Source organism: Mesoplodon densirostris, chromosome 3 (genome assembly GCF_025265405.1).
Source record: "Mesoplodon densirostris isolate mMesDen1 chromosome 3, mMesDen1 primary haplotype, whole genome shotgun sequence".
Taxonomy (NCBI): Eukaryota; Metazoa; Chordata; class Mammalia; order Artiodactyla; family Ziphiidae; genus Mesoplodon; species Mesoplodon densirostris.
In genome coordinates this window covers 34,595,425-34,612,649 of record NC_082663.1, presented here as the reverse complement: position 1 = coordinate 34,612,649, position 17,225 = coordinate 34,595,425, and the positions used below count along the sequence as shown (strand labels likewise).

Below are 17,225 nucleotides of genomic sequence, written 5' to 3'. Positions count from 1 at the left end.
TTATGGCTGCATTGGGTCTTCATTGCTGTGTGCGGACTTTCTCTAGTTGCGGCGAGCGGGGGCTGCTCTTCATTGAGGTGTGTGGGCTTCTCATTGCAGTGGCTTCTCTTGTTGAGGAGCACAGGCTCTATACATGTGGGCTTCAGTAGTTGTGGCTCGTGGGCTCTAGAGCACAGGCTCAGTAGTTGTGGCACACAGGCTTAGTTGCTCTGCGGCATGTGGGATCTTCCCGGCCTAGGGCTCAAACCTGTGTCCCCTGCATTGGCAGGTGGATTCTTAACCACTGGGCCACCAGGGAAGCCCCTGACTGGTGTCCTCTTAAAGAGACACCAGGGATGCATGTATACAGAGAAGGCCACGTGGCAATACAGCAAGAAGGCAACCATCACAAGCCAAGAAGAGAGGCCTTGGGAGAAACCAAATCTGCCAGTGCCTTTATCTTGGACCTTCAACCTCCAGAACTGTGAGAAAATAAATTTCTGTTGTTGAAGACAACCAGTCTATGGTACTTTGTTATGGCAGCCTTAGCAAACTAATACAGACATATTATCCAATTTAAAAATGCACAAATGCTTTTAATGGGCATTTCTCCAGAGAAGATATACAAATGGCCAGTATGCATACGAAAAGATTCTCAACATTGGGACTTCCCTGCAGGTTTGAGCCCTGGTCTGGGAAGATCCCACATGCCACAGAGCAAGTAAACCCATGTGCCACAACTAGTGAGCCTGTGCTCTAGAGCCCATGAGCCACAACTGCTGAGCCCACGTGCCCCAACTACTGAAACCCGTGCACCTAGAGCCCGTGCTCCGCAACAAGAGAAGCCACCACAATGAGAAGCCCACGTGCAGCAACGGAGACCCAACGCAGCCAAAAATAAATAAATTAAATATATATATATATATATATATATATATATATATAAAATTACCATTTAAAAAAATTATTAAAAATATTCTCAACATCATTTGTCACTAGGGAAATGCAAATCAAAACCACAGTGAGACACCACTTCATACCCATTAGGATGACCGTAATAATTTAAAAAGACAATAACATGTATTGATGAGGATATGGAGAACTTGAAACGCTTGTACATTGCTGGTGGGAATGTGAAATGGTGCAGTCACTTGGGAAAACATTTGGCAGTTCCTCAAAAAGTTAAATATATACTTAATAAATGACCCAGCAGTTTCACTCCCAGGTATATAGAGAATTGAAAACAATATGTTCCCACAAATACTTGTACACAGCTGTGGCTATCAGTGGTATTAGTAACAGCCAAATAATGGAATCAACCCAAATGCTCATCAACTGATGCAGGGATAAACAAAATGTGGTATATTCACACAATGAAATATTATTCAGCCATAAATCAGGAATGAAGTACTGATTCATGCTGCAACATGGACGAACTTTGAAAATATTATGCAGACAGTAAAGGCCACATATTGTATGATTACATTTATGTCCAGAATAGGAAAATCCATAGAAATACAGTGGTTGCCAGGGTCTAGGGGGAAAGGTGAATTGGGAGTGACTGCAAATGGGTATGTGGTTTCTTTTTGGCATGATGAATATGCTCTGGAATTAGGAGTAATGGTTGCACTCTATGAATATGCTGCAACACTTTACAAGGTACATTTTATTATATGTGAGTTTTATTCCAATTAAAAAAAAGAATAAGCCAGAATCAGCATTCTCGGTGGTGAACCTGAAGTAAAGGATGAGTGAGAGTATGCCTTGACTATTAGTAATGCTAACTTCTGAATGAGGCTTTGTTTTTTCTCCATGAACATGGGTGATGAATATATATATTCATTTATACATAAATTTAGATGTGGTCTCATTGTCCATACACATGGAAGAAAAACAAAAGCTTCTCTCACAAGTAAAATATCCTCTGAAAACATTGTTTCTTATTCATTGGTTAGCACGGTAAAATAGAAAGAGCCAGATCTCCTTTTCTGAGGTAGCCCTCCCTCAGCCGAAAATCACTAAGCCATCAGGACTGTGAAGATGACAGTCTTGCTTTTCTGATATCATCCAAAAATCTCTCTAAAAAAATCGCAAAAAAAAAAAATCATAACCTCACTCCTGGGGATTGTTGCTACTCAGTGTGTTCTAATACTGGCAGCATCAGCATCACCTAGGATATACCCCAGACCTACTGAATCAGAAACTTCGTGTTTTCACAAGACTTGCAGATGACTGTGATGCATGCTAAAGTTGAAAAGCACTGACCTGGAGAATTAACAAGTAGGAAGGGTCACAAGTTTATGCTAATTTTTTAATATTAAATATTTGGATCCTTTACATGTAGCAAGTTAAGCATAATACTGTCTTCCCTACTATCCATACAGACTGGTAATTTTGAGTACACTTTGCACCCAGATCTTGGTTTCTAAATGCCTGTCTTCATTAAGTGGATCCAAGGCTCTGTGCTATTCTTGTAACTTTACCTTCGACATTATTTTAAAATAAAAAATTTTAAATATTTCAATTTAAAAAGATGAAAGATGACCTGAAACAAACACACAGAAATCACACAAGTTTTCCAAAACTGATGATATGGAACTCAGACTGAGTGTATTTATTTATTATAATCTCCAAAATAATTTCAGTTGGTACAACTGCTTAAAACCACATCACTATCAGGCTCAATTTAATTACAACCAAGCAATTCACAAAAACACTTTAAGCAACAAAACATGCTTAATATTTCTTTGAGAAGGTCCTTCAAATATGTGTACAGCATTACTGGGCGTTAACACAAAACTTTTAAAAGATGACCCTTACATGCCCAATTTCTGTACCCCTTCTGTTGTGACATCTGTGAAAGGCTAATTTAACTAATCCTTCCACGCCTCCAAGTAAAGCCCTTCATGGTGCAATGTGCCTTTCTCTTAAATTTTAAAGAATATTCTAGATCATTCCTTAGGAAAGTAAAACTATGCACACTTCTGGGGGGAAAACAAGCTGCTTAGACTTTTTATTTTTATATTATACACTTCAATTATGGGTTACTTATTAAACACTTTTTAAAATTTATGTTACATTTTAAAAAGTACCAGCTAGAGAAGACAGAAGTACAAAATATTTATCAGCATGTTGGGTTCTCCTGAAATCACAGTTTTCTGGATAAATGCATGCAGCATCACTAAACGTTTTTCACTATGTATTACACATAGCTTAGAAAGAACTTTAACATTTTGGCCTGTAATTTTCGTGTCTTAAATAGTATTTTGCTTTATTCCTTTAATAGTGCTAAACTCTTTGTTTTAAAAATTTATCTTTTTTATAGATACGACTCTCACTGTGAATTTTCAACACCATAGCCTGAACTTGGTTATGAAAAATATCTAACACCTGCAACTTCAGCTGGTTATACTAGGGGGAGAGGGGTTACCATAATTTTATTATACCTTGTATTAACAATAAACCTTCTCACAGAGAAGACAATACTTTAAATACCTTAAATCATATTTACAACAATAAAATTCACATTTCATGCTTTAGTGAGACACTTAAATCATCCATAAGATAGTCCTCCTAGTTTATTGGAATAGAGCCCTTCTGTACCTGGCCTTCTGCTGTGTGCCAGATATAAAGCTCTTGATGTTATGAAAATAGCAAACTTATGCCATCCTCCTATCAAGTAGAAAAACTGAGGGTACATCTTCCCAGCCATCAAGTTGTAACCGAAATCCTGTATCCTAGCGAGATGGCAGCCAATGTGCTTCAGACCTCGGGACCCATAGGAATCAACTTGATTGCTTGAAAAAGTGCCCAAAAGCCAGGATATTCTCTAATGTGCATTGTAGAATGAAGAGGGCCCTTCTGAGCACGGCTAAACAGTTCATTTATGTGTCTATTGCACAGGATCTTAGAAGCTTCCAGAAATAGTGCTGTATTTCTTTCCTTCACTACTATATACATTTTTCTGATAAGTTCAGTGTTTCATTGGGAAATGTGACTTGCAGGGAGCTCCCCTTTTGGGCAGGTCTAGCCCTGCCACTCCCACCAACCTCGTCCACCAGTAAGACACTCTCTGAGTCCTGCCCCTGTGAGGAGTCTGAGGTTTCTGAGATTCGCAGAGTCCTGAGTGATGTGCTGTCTGTTTGGGTCAGGCCCATGCCAGGCACACCCGGAAGCAAATTCCTGCCTCCAAGGCTATTTTCACTGAGGTCTGGCATGTAAAGGAGGGTCTGAGACGTGCTGCTGACCTCCTTCAGCTCCCGGGAGAGAAAGGAGCGAGAGTGGCTGGACATGGCAGAGGATGTCCTTCTACTGTCTGAGCAGTGCTGCCCCGAACGCTCTCTGCGCGAGCCCCCGATGCGGCAGAAGAGGCATTTGATCTTCTCTATCGCTTTACTGAGCACTGTCTTCCGCAGGAGGATGTATATCCAGGGATCCAGGATGGGGTTCACAGCAGCAATTCGGATGGCCTGCAAATCTGGGTTTTTGCTGATTACTCGCTCCAAACTTGGCTGATATAACTGGTTGATGAACACCCGCACCTGTGTAAATGAGATGCCCACATTTAGTGTTTATCATTAAGCAACTGGGAGAAACATTTTTATGCAACATCTAACTTAGTAACGTTAGGTAGCTGCCCTCTTTTCTGTTACTAAGTGTCAGGAAAAGAGCAGCATACACAATTAGCTTCAGAAAAACCACCGATTAACATTTATGTTTCAAGTCAGTGTAACTTGAATATATTTGTAACTACCTTATGAATATCTTTCCAAGATCAAAGATGGTATAAAAGAATGCAATGTGTGTACAGGTAACATATGCATGAAGTTCCCTGGAGAAGAATTTTATTAACTTCATTTCTGTGAGTGCTTTCAAGTTTTTGTAAATCTAATGAAGTATCTTTTTTTCCCCAATAGGCACTCATTTCCTTTATGCCAGTTGGCTTTGTATATATTTAAATGCAACTTATTTTGGAAGTCAACTAATCATCTAATCACAGAAAAGCCCAGAAATTTATTTTAGGATCTAGAAAGAATATCCTGGAAACTTTTAAACCAATATCTGAATCTATTATCATCTAGAATGACCAGATAATAGTTTTTATTTTCTCTATATGAATCTGTTCCCCAGTTATAATAATCATCTAGTGTTATCAACTCTTCCTTCAAAAATCTTTTCTATAAGCTAACTATATGTCAAGAAATAAATACAATAAATGAAAAGAAGAAAAAAAGAAAACCTTTCCCCTTTTCCCCCTCTAACTGCATTCCTCAGCTGGATAACTGCATCAACCACCAAACTAGCTTTCCCACCTCCGATTTCTGTTCTTTCCAATTCATCCTCCAAACTACCACCAGGAGATTATTTCTAAAATGCAGATATGATTATGCTACTTGGCTGCTAAACCTTCACTGGCTCCCTGCTGCCTGGGAACTATGGTTTTGCTCAACAACTGCCACTCAGGGAATCCATCCCTCCTTTGTGTCTCTGGAGCATTTGAGCCAGTAAACAGCCATGAGCTCTCTGGACAGCCTAAAGGGGATGACAACTCATTCAGTTTGAGCTCTTCAAGGGAAGGGGCACGCTGCCAGCCCAGCACAGGCCGGGATGGCATGAATGAAGTAAACACGAGGAGACCCTAACAACCTTTTTGCTGTTGTGGAGTCTTCTTTTTGACAGTTAAACGTTTTTGCTCTTACCATAATCACTTATTTACTCATATTCTTTCATGCATTTAATCATTTAATAGTAAGCCTTTATTGTGTGTTAGGCATTGTGATAGGTTCTGGGCACAAAAAGTTGCATTAAAGACCAAACAACACTTGAAGGCAGAGAGTAACCTCCAGCATGCAAAACAGGAAGGTAGATCAACTATTGCTGGGGGTAAATGATGAGAGGCATTTACAGGGGGCACAGCTAACCCAGACCTGGAGGGGAGGGCATCAGAAGATGCTTCCTGTGGGAGAGGAGCTTGGACTGAGTTTTGATGGATGAGGGGGAGTTTGCTGAATTTAGAAGGAAGGACATAGTATTTTATTTTATTTATTTTTGACTGCGTTGGGTCTTTGTTGCTGCACACGGGCTTTCTCTAGTTGCAGCAAGCAGGGGCTACTCTTCTGCTGCGGTGCGCAGGCTTCTCGTTGTGGTGGCTTCTCTTGTTGCAGAGCATGGGCTCTAGGCGTGCCCGCTTCAGTAGTTGTGGCACGTGGGCTCAGTAGTTGTGGCTCGCAGGCTCTAGAGCACAGGCTCAGTAGTTGTGGCACACGGGCTTAGTTGCTCTGTGGCATGTGGGATCTTCCTGGACCAGGGCTCGAACCCATGTCCCCTGCATTGGCAGGCGGATTCTCAACCACTGCGCCACCAGGGAAGCCTGATGCACATACAATTACTCTATTTAAAATGACAAGTCATGGAAGAATGAAATGATATGCCAACTTCTGAGAACTTCAAATGACTCAATGAAAAGAGTATGAATTTGTGTAAACTGAAGGAAGACTATCATTTTATTCCTTAGAGGTAAAAGCACTTGTTATTGTTTTCTCTTTTTAAAAAATTGAAGTATAGTTGACATACAATGTTATGTAAATTACAGGTGTACAATACAGTGATTCACAATTTTTAAAGGTTATACTCCATTTATAGTTATTATACAATATTGGTTGTATTCCCTGTGTTGTACAATATATTCTTGTACTTTATTTAATACCTAATAGCTTGTACCTCTTAATCCCCTACCCCTTTGTTGCCCCTCCCCCTTCCCTCTCCCCACTGGTAACCACTAGTTTGTTCTCTATACCTATGAGTCTGCTTCAAAAAAGTACTTGTTAAATGTACACTTTCACATTTACTCCTGAAGAGCAGATCTTAGGAGCTCTCATCATAGGAAAAACATCTTGTAATTATGTGTGGGGATAGATGTTAATTAGACTTATTGTGGTGATTATTTTGTAATATATAAAAATATTGAATCCTTATGCTGTGCACCTGAAACAAATATATTATATAGCAATTATATCTCAATAAATAAATATATGTGTGTGTGTGTGTGTATATATATATATATATATATATATATATATATATATATATATATAAATGCAAAAAAACCCCAGAATTTTTCTCTTAAAGGATGATGATGATGATGATGATGATGATGATGTCTGGGTCTTACTTCTAATTCCACCAGGATCTTTTATATAAAAATCTCGCTGTAATTCATATAAAAATAGTGGTTTTAAGATAACTGCCGTCTGTCTTTAGTAATTATTTGATAATTATTATTGCCTTCAGTAATTATTTAAGGTTAGGGAGAAGTAAGAAGTGAGTCTCACAGCCAAGGAGGATGCATTAAAAACCATAAAAAGAAGAAAGAACTCATAAAAGCATAGCTGGAGCCATTTAATTAGGGACAAATATTTCTAACTTTAATAAGAGTTGATGACATTGCCACTTTGCCATACAGTATAATAATTAATATTCATGGTGTATGAGTCACTAAGAAAGAATAGGGATATTTTAGAAAGATTTATAACAAATTGGATTAAAGAGTCTAAAATGTGTAAATAAATTTCATTAATCTGCAAAACTCAACTTATATGAAACTTATTTCTAGATGATGCTATAGATCAGTGAGGTGTAACTGCATTTCTCTTTCTTCCTACACTGGAGTTTAGACCTCAGTCAACCACAGGCTTATAATCCTTTATCAAGAAGTTGTTATTGTTTTGATATTCATTTGCTTTGTTTTGTTTTTGGTTGTAAAACCTGAACTGACTAGACCATGAAGTGATTTATAATTTTATTTATTCTACTTAATGTGAATATTCCTATGTTTTGCTCCAGAGGTCCTGTTCCAGTTCTGATGGGGATATTACATTTTATACATTTATACATTTAGTATATTACTAAATTACTCTTCTAAAAGCCAAGAAGTTCTGAATTTAAAACACATCTGGTGCTAAATGTTTTGAATAAGCAATTGCAGTCCTGCAAATCTCATAGAATAACGCAGTCAAATGGCTCTAAGATGAAATTATTACCCTGATCTCAGGAAGACAGCTAAATAAAAACTGAACTAGAATGAACAGCAGTATATGATGACTACTCTTAAAATACTATTAGAAACCATGTTTGGATAAATGATACTATCAAGACAAAGGATGACTGATTTTCTATCCTTTCAAAAACCAGTGAAACAAAGCATCTTGGTTTCCTCCCACCATACTCTTTATTGAGGTTCTCAGCTGCGCTGGGCATCGAGATTCCCTCAGGTCTACGGACCTTTTCTCAGATGAAGTGTTACAGAAACCTGGACGTTTTGAGAACCTTATTTAGATCCCCCACCCTGTTGGTGGGCGATTTTGGTCTGGGCCCCAGGTCTCCAGATGACTTCCATGTTGCTTTTTCTGTTTTAAGGCCGGCTGGCTTTCTGTTTAAGAGTTATTTCCTGACAAGGGAATTATTGGTAAAAAGCATGAGATCTATATTTTACTCTCACACAGTAGGTTCCTAAGGGTAAAAGAAAGGATAGATTTAAATCTGTTAGTATCAGGCCCTCCCTGGTGTGTAGTAGCCTCTAGTGAAAAACCTAAGGCAGGATTTGTGCGAACTTGAGACTTCCAGCCTCTAGGTGGCAGTGTTGCTCCACTTGGGAGTTTTTGGTCCCACAGGCCGCTTAAGAAGCGTTTTGCAGGCTTCCCTGGTGGCGCAGTGGTTGAGAATCTGCCTGCCAATGCAGGAGACTAGTGTTCGAGCCCTGGTCTGGGAAAATCCCAGATGCCACGGAGCAACTAGGCCCGTGAGCCACAACTACTGAGCCTGCGCGTCTGGAGCCTATGCTCCGCAACAAGAGAGGCCGCGATAGTGAGAGGCCCGCGCACCGCGATGAAGAGTGGCCCCCACTTGCCACAACTAGAGAAAGCCCTTGCACAGCAAACGAAGACCCAACACAGCCAAAAACAAACAAACAAATAAATTTAAAAGAAAAAGAAGCATTTTGCCCAGCCACCTCCAAGACCCTCTTTCAGAACAGAATCTTGGTTAATTCTAAACTTTGCATTTCTCAAAAATTTTTTTTTCAAATTTTTAACATAGAAATGTTTTGTTGCTAGTTGTTTCTCCCACCGCTTCCTCTAGGGAAACGTGGTTACTACTGAAAGGAGGAAGAATTTTGAACAGCTGAAATGGATATGGAAGGAATGAAATTTGTAGCTATTTAAGGGAATGCAATATTAGGAGTTACCATTCAATTTTTAAATTCCCATGACCTTTCAGAAAAGCCAGAGTGTTGTTAAAAAAAATTAATAATGGACTTACATAATCAAAGGTGACGAGAGGCAAGGAAAGAATCATCTTTGTGGCTCACTTCATGTTCAGCAGTAATTAATTCTGACTACTGTTAAGGGAATGAAAGAGCCTTATTTCGGAGTTCCATGGTCGGGGGGTGCTTACAATTAATACAAGCTACTGAACCTGGTCATTTAATGTCTTCGCAGGAAAGGAGAGCTCACGGGGTAGCATAAACATGAGTTTGAAAAGCAACATTCCAAATTCAGGTAAAAACATTCTCAAAAGTTGGTCAAATCATTTGAAAAAAATCAAGATGAAAGAGTTTTCCTTTGCAGCATGTTCTCAATGGAGACTGACTTGAAGTAGAGAAAAAGAAGGCAAAAAAGAACAAAATGCCCACGCACTTCATAAGGTTTGAAAAAAATATAGCCATCTCTGTCTTACTTTAAAGGCTACTTGATTCGCTCTGCCGAAAGGGGGGAAACCCCAGATTAAGATGGGACCATCCACAGCAGGACTTCAGTGTCATGTAGGGAGGGGAAAGCACTTTTCTGCAATTCATGTCCAATGGGCTCTTGTTACACAAATAAACATGTTCAGGCAGTTTTCAGTTTTGGAAGAGTGTGCTGCTGAGAAAACTGAACCTCTGAGTCGGAGGCGGGCGGGGGAACACCTTAAAAGAATTCACTGAATACAAACAACACATACAGTCTCTTGCAATTTTAAAAGTTAGTCTAGTTTTCAGTAGCTGCAGATTTGCGCCTGTGGCTTCTTGTTAGAATTGGCATACACGACAATATTCTGAACTTCTCAAAGATGACTAGACATTAGGATTCAGGAGCACTGGAACATAACTTGGAGAAAAGATGATAAATTCAAAATTAGATGTGATGACAGGAAAGCTATAAGGGAGGCTACTTGTTGTAAAGATAAATGCCCTCGTTCTGTTCAAATCCTGGCCCTGCTCCATAAAGAATTTTTGAGCAAATTATGAAAGGGCTTTAGTACAAATATGTGGAGGCTTGGCCACTGTGGAATATACCAATAATTTTTAAACCACAGCTTAGAGGTAGCTTTGGGGTATATAGTTAATGACACGGTATCAAAAACACATACTTCCTGTTTAAGAATTAACTTGTTGGCGGGGAATGTCTAATTGAAAAAGAATGTTGAGATTTTGATTAGACTGTCGAGGTAGAAATGTTTTCCAACAAATGACAAGAACCTGTAACTGGATTTGTGTGTGTGTGCTCCTTGTTCTGTTCTGAGCACATAAAAGGAGTGATCTGTGTGTGCTCAGTTATCTAACTGCCCTGTGAAGAGTCCAAAATTGACACAGCTGTTACTAGAAATACTCGCCTTTTTTTTTAAATTTAGCGACAAAAAAAAATCTCTAAGTAAAGGAGAGTAGAGAGAGTGCTTGGCTGTGTGGTGGAGTGAGAGCTCTGTTCTCCTTCCCTCTGCCTCACTAACTGGCCATTTAACTGCAGGCGAATTGCCTCATCTCTATAGGTCAGGTCTGTACATTGAAAATTTATTTCTGCAGTGTTTGTTTTTTTAAACTCTAACTTTCAGCATTCTAATAGGAGCCTGCAAGAATCACTTCAGCTCTGGGGGAAAAGTATCTTATTAGCAGATGTTCCATAACCAAGCCTTGACAGGTCAGCACAGCATGGCGAAAGGAACATTAGACTAGGACTCACCCACAGCCGCCCAGGAAGTAGCATGATATAATCTTCATCTGCAGTTGAGGATCCTAAAGCTTTTTTTAAGACTCGGATGAGATGCAGGGAAAACACCTTACTTTTATGTGCTGCTTTGCAGTCTTCAAGGTACTTACTACTGCTGGGTCTGCAATTTTACGTTATGGCTAAAAATCTGCTTTGGGGCATTGTTATTTTTTAATTTAGCCAAATATATTTGAAAACAATAATCAGATCCTTCAGGTTCTGCTGTAATAGTGCCTGGATTTATGGTATTCCTCGTGTACCTCTAGATGTGATTTTTACTCATCTGAAACCCCATCAGTTGTTTTAAGATTCCACTTTCAGTCTGTAAACAAAAGTCTACACAGCTTTCCTCTGCTCTAATAAACCTTTGCTGATCAGATGCTGATGAAGTCTTTATGCAGACAACTAGTTTATAGTAAGGAAACAAACACTCACAGGAAGCTATTTTCCTGAAAACCTAAGTTTCACCCATCCCAGGCAGAAGATGAATCAAATTGGCCATTCTGCCCTTAACAGAGATGAATGCTTGCTACTTCAGAGTAAGAAGAAAGAAAATAAAAGAAACGAGTAAGCAATAAATACTGCCATGGCTTGCCTGTGCATGGGGGGCAAATGCCTTTTCAAATCCTACAGTGTAACTGTTTAGCCCTGAGGCAAAAGATTGGATTATAATCATTATCGTAACATTAGTGACTGCAAAATTAGACACGAGACGTTGATCCAGCTGCAGCATTTAACACCAGGACCTTAGGAGGCTCTCACATATTTCTAAAGAATTCAATCCCTTTTATTATCTTAAGCATAGATTCTTTCATTTCTTTAGCTTCTCTTGTATTTTAAAAACCAGAGCCTGGTTATAAATAGAATAGACAAAATGACAACCACCGCCTTCCCACAGAACCTTGTCATGTAATGTTCCCTGTCCATTGTATTTACATCTTTTCTGTTCATTGCTTATGACTCGCTTTAGAAAATTTTGCAACTTCAGCACAGTCCCTTATATATCCACAACCAACTTTCCAACCTTTCTCAAATTTCCATTCCAAGTTCTATTTATGCGACATATATATTTTGGATAACAAATTAAAATTTACTTTTGATCCTAAATTCAATATCAGCTGCCCTCTAAGAGCCACTGTAGTTTTTCCTTCCCTGGTGTCCAAAAGATAAAAAATGTGGGTCTTTTGCAGTGACTCCTTGTTTTCCTTACATGTTGTGAGTCAAGCTTTGCTAAACTGCACATAAACTGTATTTGCTCTATTATTTCCAAAGCATTTTAAATGTTTCAAAGGGTTTGATTTGCCTCAAATAGGATTAGCGACCAACTTTATTTGATAAAGTTAAAAGAGATGCTTCATTAGTTTCCTTGGAACTGAAGATAGATCTGACTATTTTAAATGTCAAAGTTCAGAAACTTTCAACTTAAATTACAATATGAATAAGAGAAACATGAAAAAACAAGAAAGTTGTAAAAGTAACCCAAGGAAGGCTACCATTGTGGATGTTTCCCTTTTAATTCTTTCAGTAATTGCTAAACTGTGGCTGGGTGAGTAGGACAATGACACCATTCTTATCATTAATTTACAATTAAATTGATTCTGAAATTAGATTTTAGTGGCCAAAACTAAAGGCTAAAAACTGAACCTGCCATTACTTGTATGATTCCTTATTACTTACAAAGGTATGTGCATGTGATTACTTCTCAGCTGAGCCATTGTCAATTTTCAGGGTAAAATGACTTAACAACTACTTGATACTGACTTTATATAGAGTATAGTCCCTGTTAGTTAAAATATGGTTAATTTGAAAACCACAAATACAGCTCCTATAATTTCTTGCCTCTTGCTTCTCAAATAATGTCAAAGGCTTTGTGATAAATGGCCCTGCACCATTGGGTCAGATGTGCTATTTCAGCCCATAAGAGGCTTGAAGAAAACAATTCATCTGTGACTGTGCGGTAATCAACAGCTTCACATGCTTATCTCCAACCAAAACACATTTTTAAAGTATGTGCTTATTGCTAAGCTTCTAGCTCTGATTCCTCAGTTCCTTAAAGTGCATGTTCTGCAAACAACAACAACTCACTTTGGCATTTACTGTTCTGTAAAACATAAGGCAGAGGCCACAGAAGGAAGCCCCAGCAGGAGCAGAGTTGTTTCTTCCAAAATCTCACTTTATTCTGAGTTGCCATTACAGACAGTAAAATATATCTATGTGGCTCAATCAATTCTGTAAATTATAGTGGGTCCTGCAATGGTTTAAAGGCCCTTCTGGCCAATTACATTTACTTCTGTTTATACAAATTGGCAAGAAGCTACTGTATGCTGGCTTTCAGCCACCTCGAAGTTCCTTCCATTTACAGTCAATTTTACGAGAGATATAATATTTTTATATTAAAGATCCCCGAACAGCATTAATAAGGGAAAAGAAGGAATAATAACCTGTTACATTTATTTTCTTTTGCTCTCAGTCAGCATAAAAAAAACCCGAACTTTTTTGAGTTGATAGTTTAGAATTTCCAGGAATGAGGTGTTTTGAGAGATGGAAAAACTCAGAACTAGTTGCTTTCAAGAGAAACTCTAGATACAGTAGTATGTGCATCTGCCCATGGGTTTCTAGTGCAAATAGAGGAGAACTAGGTAGGCTTTCAACCTTCCTGCTTATGACATTTTAAAACACTTTGAAAGTTGATCCAAAGGCAATTTTAAAGAAGGTGGTGTCCTGAAAATAAAGTGTACCAAAACTCAAATACACAAACTGCTGCGAAGGCCAAAATTAGAAGCGTTCAAGGAGGGAGACATGACGTAATATAACAGAAGAAGGGTTTGGAGTCAGAAGGGTCTGAGGTTCATTTCAAGCTGCAAGGCTTTGGCTTGGCAATAAATAAGATGACCATCTCTAAAACCCCATTTCTCTAGAAAGGCACTGTACCCCTCACAGCCGAGGATTCGAATTCAATACCCCATGTACATCAGCCTGCCCTTAATATGCCCCCTGAGAAACCTTGCTTTCCTGGCCCCTAGAGAGAATGACGGAACCTGAGTCTGGACCATGCCTGTGTAGGGCCACATGTGCACTGCGATGTGCTTCCCAGCATGGTAAAGAGCAGGGAGTTCAGCTTGATAGACTAGCTCTGCTGGACTATTTTAAGCAAGTCACTCCCTGTGTAAAGTGAAGGAGTTAGACTAGACCAAAATGCATCCACTATCCCTTCTAGCTCTAAAATTCTACATAAGGTACCAAAAAACCCGACATAAATAAAAACCCCACTATTGTAAGGAGTGTACACCAAAGAGATCACCACCTGACGTTTCGGATTCTGCCCTAGACAGTGCAGAAGACGGGGCTAAGTCACACTACAAGGGTTTCCCCTCTGCATCTGACAGAGTGCGGCGGGTGTTCCCGGAAGGCTGAAGACCAGTGTCAGGCAGCAAGGGGTAGGGGCTGTCAGCAAGGGGTAGGGGCTGTCCCGAGAGAGAGTGAGAGAGTGAGAGTGAGAGAGAGACAGACAGACAGAGAGAGAGAGAGACAGACAGACAGAACCCGGCTTTCGGGAAAGGAAACGGCGATGTAGGGGAAAGGCACCTGCTGCATCTCTTTAGCGACGGGGCCTAAAAAGAGGTCGGGCCTGCTCTGAGAAGCAGAGCATGCAGATCCAGCCCCGACCTGGAGGAGACGTGTTGGTAGCCGAGGAATGAGAGGGAGAGGAGGGAGCGGGAGATGGAGGAGGGAGGTGGATGCAGGAAAAGGGCCGAGTGGAGCCCTGGCCCCAGCCACTCACCACCAGCGGGATGGAGCAGATCAGCACCACTAGGGAGGTGGCGATGAGTAAGATGACCATCTGGATCTCGGCGCCCGCGATGCGGCGGAAGCTCCGGCGGCGGCGAAAGTCGCTGAGGCGCGGCAGGGCGGGGGAGGCGGCGGCCGAGGAGCCCCGGAAGGCGGCCTGGACCACGGCGGCGGCCGCGTGGTGCTGCTCGGTGCCCAGCGAGGTGCGGCGCATGAACTGACGGTGCATGCGGAGCAGCGCGCCGCACACGAGCACGTTGCAGAGCACGGTGGCGAGAATAAGGAAGGAACTGAAGCCCGCGTACATGTAGGAGAAGGCGGCGTGCGCCGTCACATTGGTGGTCCAGTCGATGAAGCACCAGGTGTCCGGGTACTGCAGCCGCGAGCTGCCGAGGCCCATGTTGGGCAGCGCGCAGAAGAGCACGTTGGACGCGTAGACCGCGAAGAGCGTGAGGCCCGCCAGCCGCTTGTCCACGTAGTGGCTGTAGAAGTAGGCGTGGTTGATGGCCAGGTAGCGCTCGATACTCATGGCACAGATGATGCTGAGCCCCGACAGGCCGAAGAAGAGCAGGATGAAGGTGCTGTACTCGCACAGCGCGGGGCCCCCGGGCCACTGGCCCTTCATGTACGTGGCGATGGTCACCGGGCTCACCAGCAACGTGCCCAGCAGGTCGGTGACCGCCAGCCCGCATACCAATGTGTAGAAAGTCGTCTCCTTTTGCTCTTTGCGCGACTTGCACAGCACCACGATGGCCACCAGGTTGCCCACCACCCCGAAGATGAACATCACCGCCGGGATGGTCACTGGGCTGTTCAGTCGGTCGGAGGCCAGGACGGATGCATTGCTTCCAGGGGTGGCCATGGTGGTGGCCGGCGGTACACTGCCTTGGAGCGCGAGGCTGGGTCTGTGGTTGGTAGGAGAGAGACAAAGACGCGGTGAGCTGAAATTACCACTTGCAAAAAGGTGTCAGACCCGCGCCCAAGAGACAATATGCTGATGAGACCAGGGGAGCAACTCGATCCTACATTGTGGATTGTAGCCACTTACCAACTGCGGCTACCGAAATCTCCAGGCTCCGGATACGTCCTGCCAGCAGCACCACTCTACTGGCATTAATATTTATACGTTAGTACTGCCATTCTCCTCCTCCAAGCCAACTCATCCACTGCCAAGATGAACAAGACTTATCTCAAGGGAAAAGTGTTTTGCTCGTTTTCCCGACAGATTCTGAGTCAATAAAAGTCTCACAGAAACCAGGTTACGGAAGATAATTTGGAGAGCACGCTCTTCCCTCCCTGGCTCGGCTCAAAGGGCGCCTGCCCACCGCTCTCTGCCCAGTGCTTCCAACCCTATCTCACCTGTGGTAGCCGCGGAGGTGGCAGCCACGTAAGCCCCCAGGGTCAAGCCTCGGATATCCTGGACACGCCTTCACCCTGCCCTCAGCCTTGCCCCGCTCAGTGTGGAGCTTACCAAGCCGTTGCCTTCTCAGAGCCTGCTCTCAGTGGCTGCCAATTTTCCGGTACAGGGGTCAGAGTGGTCAGCTTTCAAAACCTTGGAGAACCAGAAGGACAGCGAAATGGGTCAGTGAAGCCTGATCTTGGATTTTTTTTTTCTTTCTCCTTTCCTTCGTTTCTTCAAAGACGATCCAAGTTTTGCGAAGCCCGCAGGTCTCGTCCGCGGGCGGACGGCGCTCAGGTGTACTGCCGCGCGCGCAGGTGGCACCGAGCCTCGATCCCCGGCTCGGGCCGCCTCCCTTCCCAGCCCAAGGCAGCGCGGGCGGCTACCGGGGCTGGCGGCTGCAGCTGAGGCCGCTTTTGGCGCCCTGGGGGAGGCTTGAGGTCCACTCGGCCTGAGGCTCTGACCTGGGGCCGTTCATCTTCCTCTCGCGCTGCCTGTTCGGAGCTCCGCTCTTGCCCTTCCAGCCTCTGTACAAACTTTTCTCCTGCTTCAAGTTTCCCTGGCGGAGGCGGGGCCACACAGTGCGCGGCCCGGGCGCCCATTGGCCAGACCGGGAGGGGGCGGGGCGCGTGCTAGCTCCTCTGCGCGGCGAGGAAGCTCCGCGGGCTGGTGGGAGGGGCTCCGGGCTGCGCGGATCCCACCGCGCCTCGGGGGGCGGTTCCCTGCGGCTTTCCCGCCCTCCAACGAGGTGGGGGTGGGGGTGTTGGAGACTTGGTCCTCTCGCCTCAGGCAGGTGGTGCGGAGAAGCAGTGGTCCGCGGGAACCCTGGGGAAGCCCCAGTGCTCTTCTGTGCACCCTCTTAGGTACTCTGAAGTCGGCATCCAGGGGGGCCAGCTCTGAAACCGGCATCTCTTCTTCCTCACTGCCTCCCGCTCCAAGTGGGCTGTTTCTCGCACCTACTTCACGCGGGTCGCAACATCGGGGTGCTGGGAAGGGAGGTCAGCGGCTTAGGACTCTACTTTGGAACGCCCGAGGTGTGT

General features: G+C 42.8%; 1 protein-coding gene across 1 annotated transcript; it reads right to left on the bottom strand.

The window, feature by feature from the left end:
• Positions 1-2,613: 2,613 nt before the first annotated feature.
• PTGER4 (prostaglandin E receptor 4) lies at positions 2,614-16,701 on the bottom strand. Its single transcript, XM_060092837.1, has 3 exons — positions 16,258-16,701; positions 14,779-15,691; positions 2,614-4,520 (listed from the first exon to the last, which is right to left on the bottom strand). The coding sequence occupies exons 2-3, from the start codon at positions 15,646-15,648 to the stop codon at positions 3,930-3,932; spliced, it is 1,461 nt and encodes a 486-aa protein (XP_059948820.1). The 5' UTR covers positions 15,649-15,691; positions 16,258-16,701; the 3' UTR covers positions 2,614-3,929.
• Between the last annotated feature and the right edge of the window lie 524 nt (positions 16,702-17,225).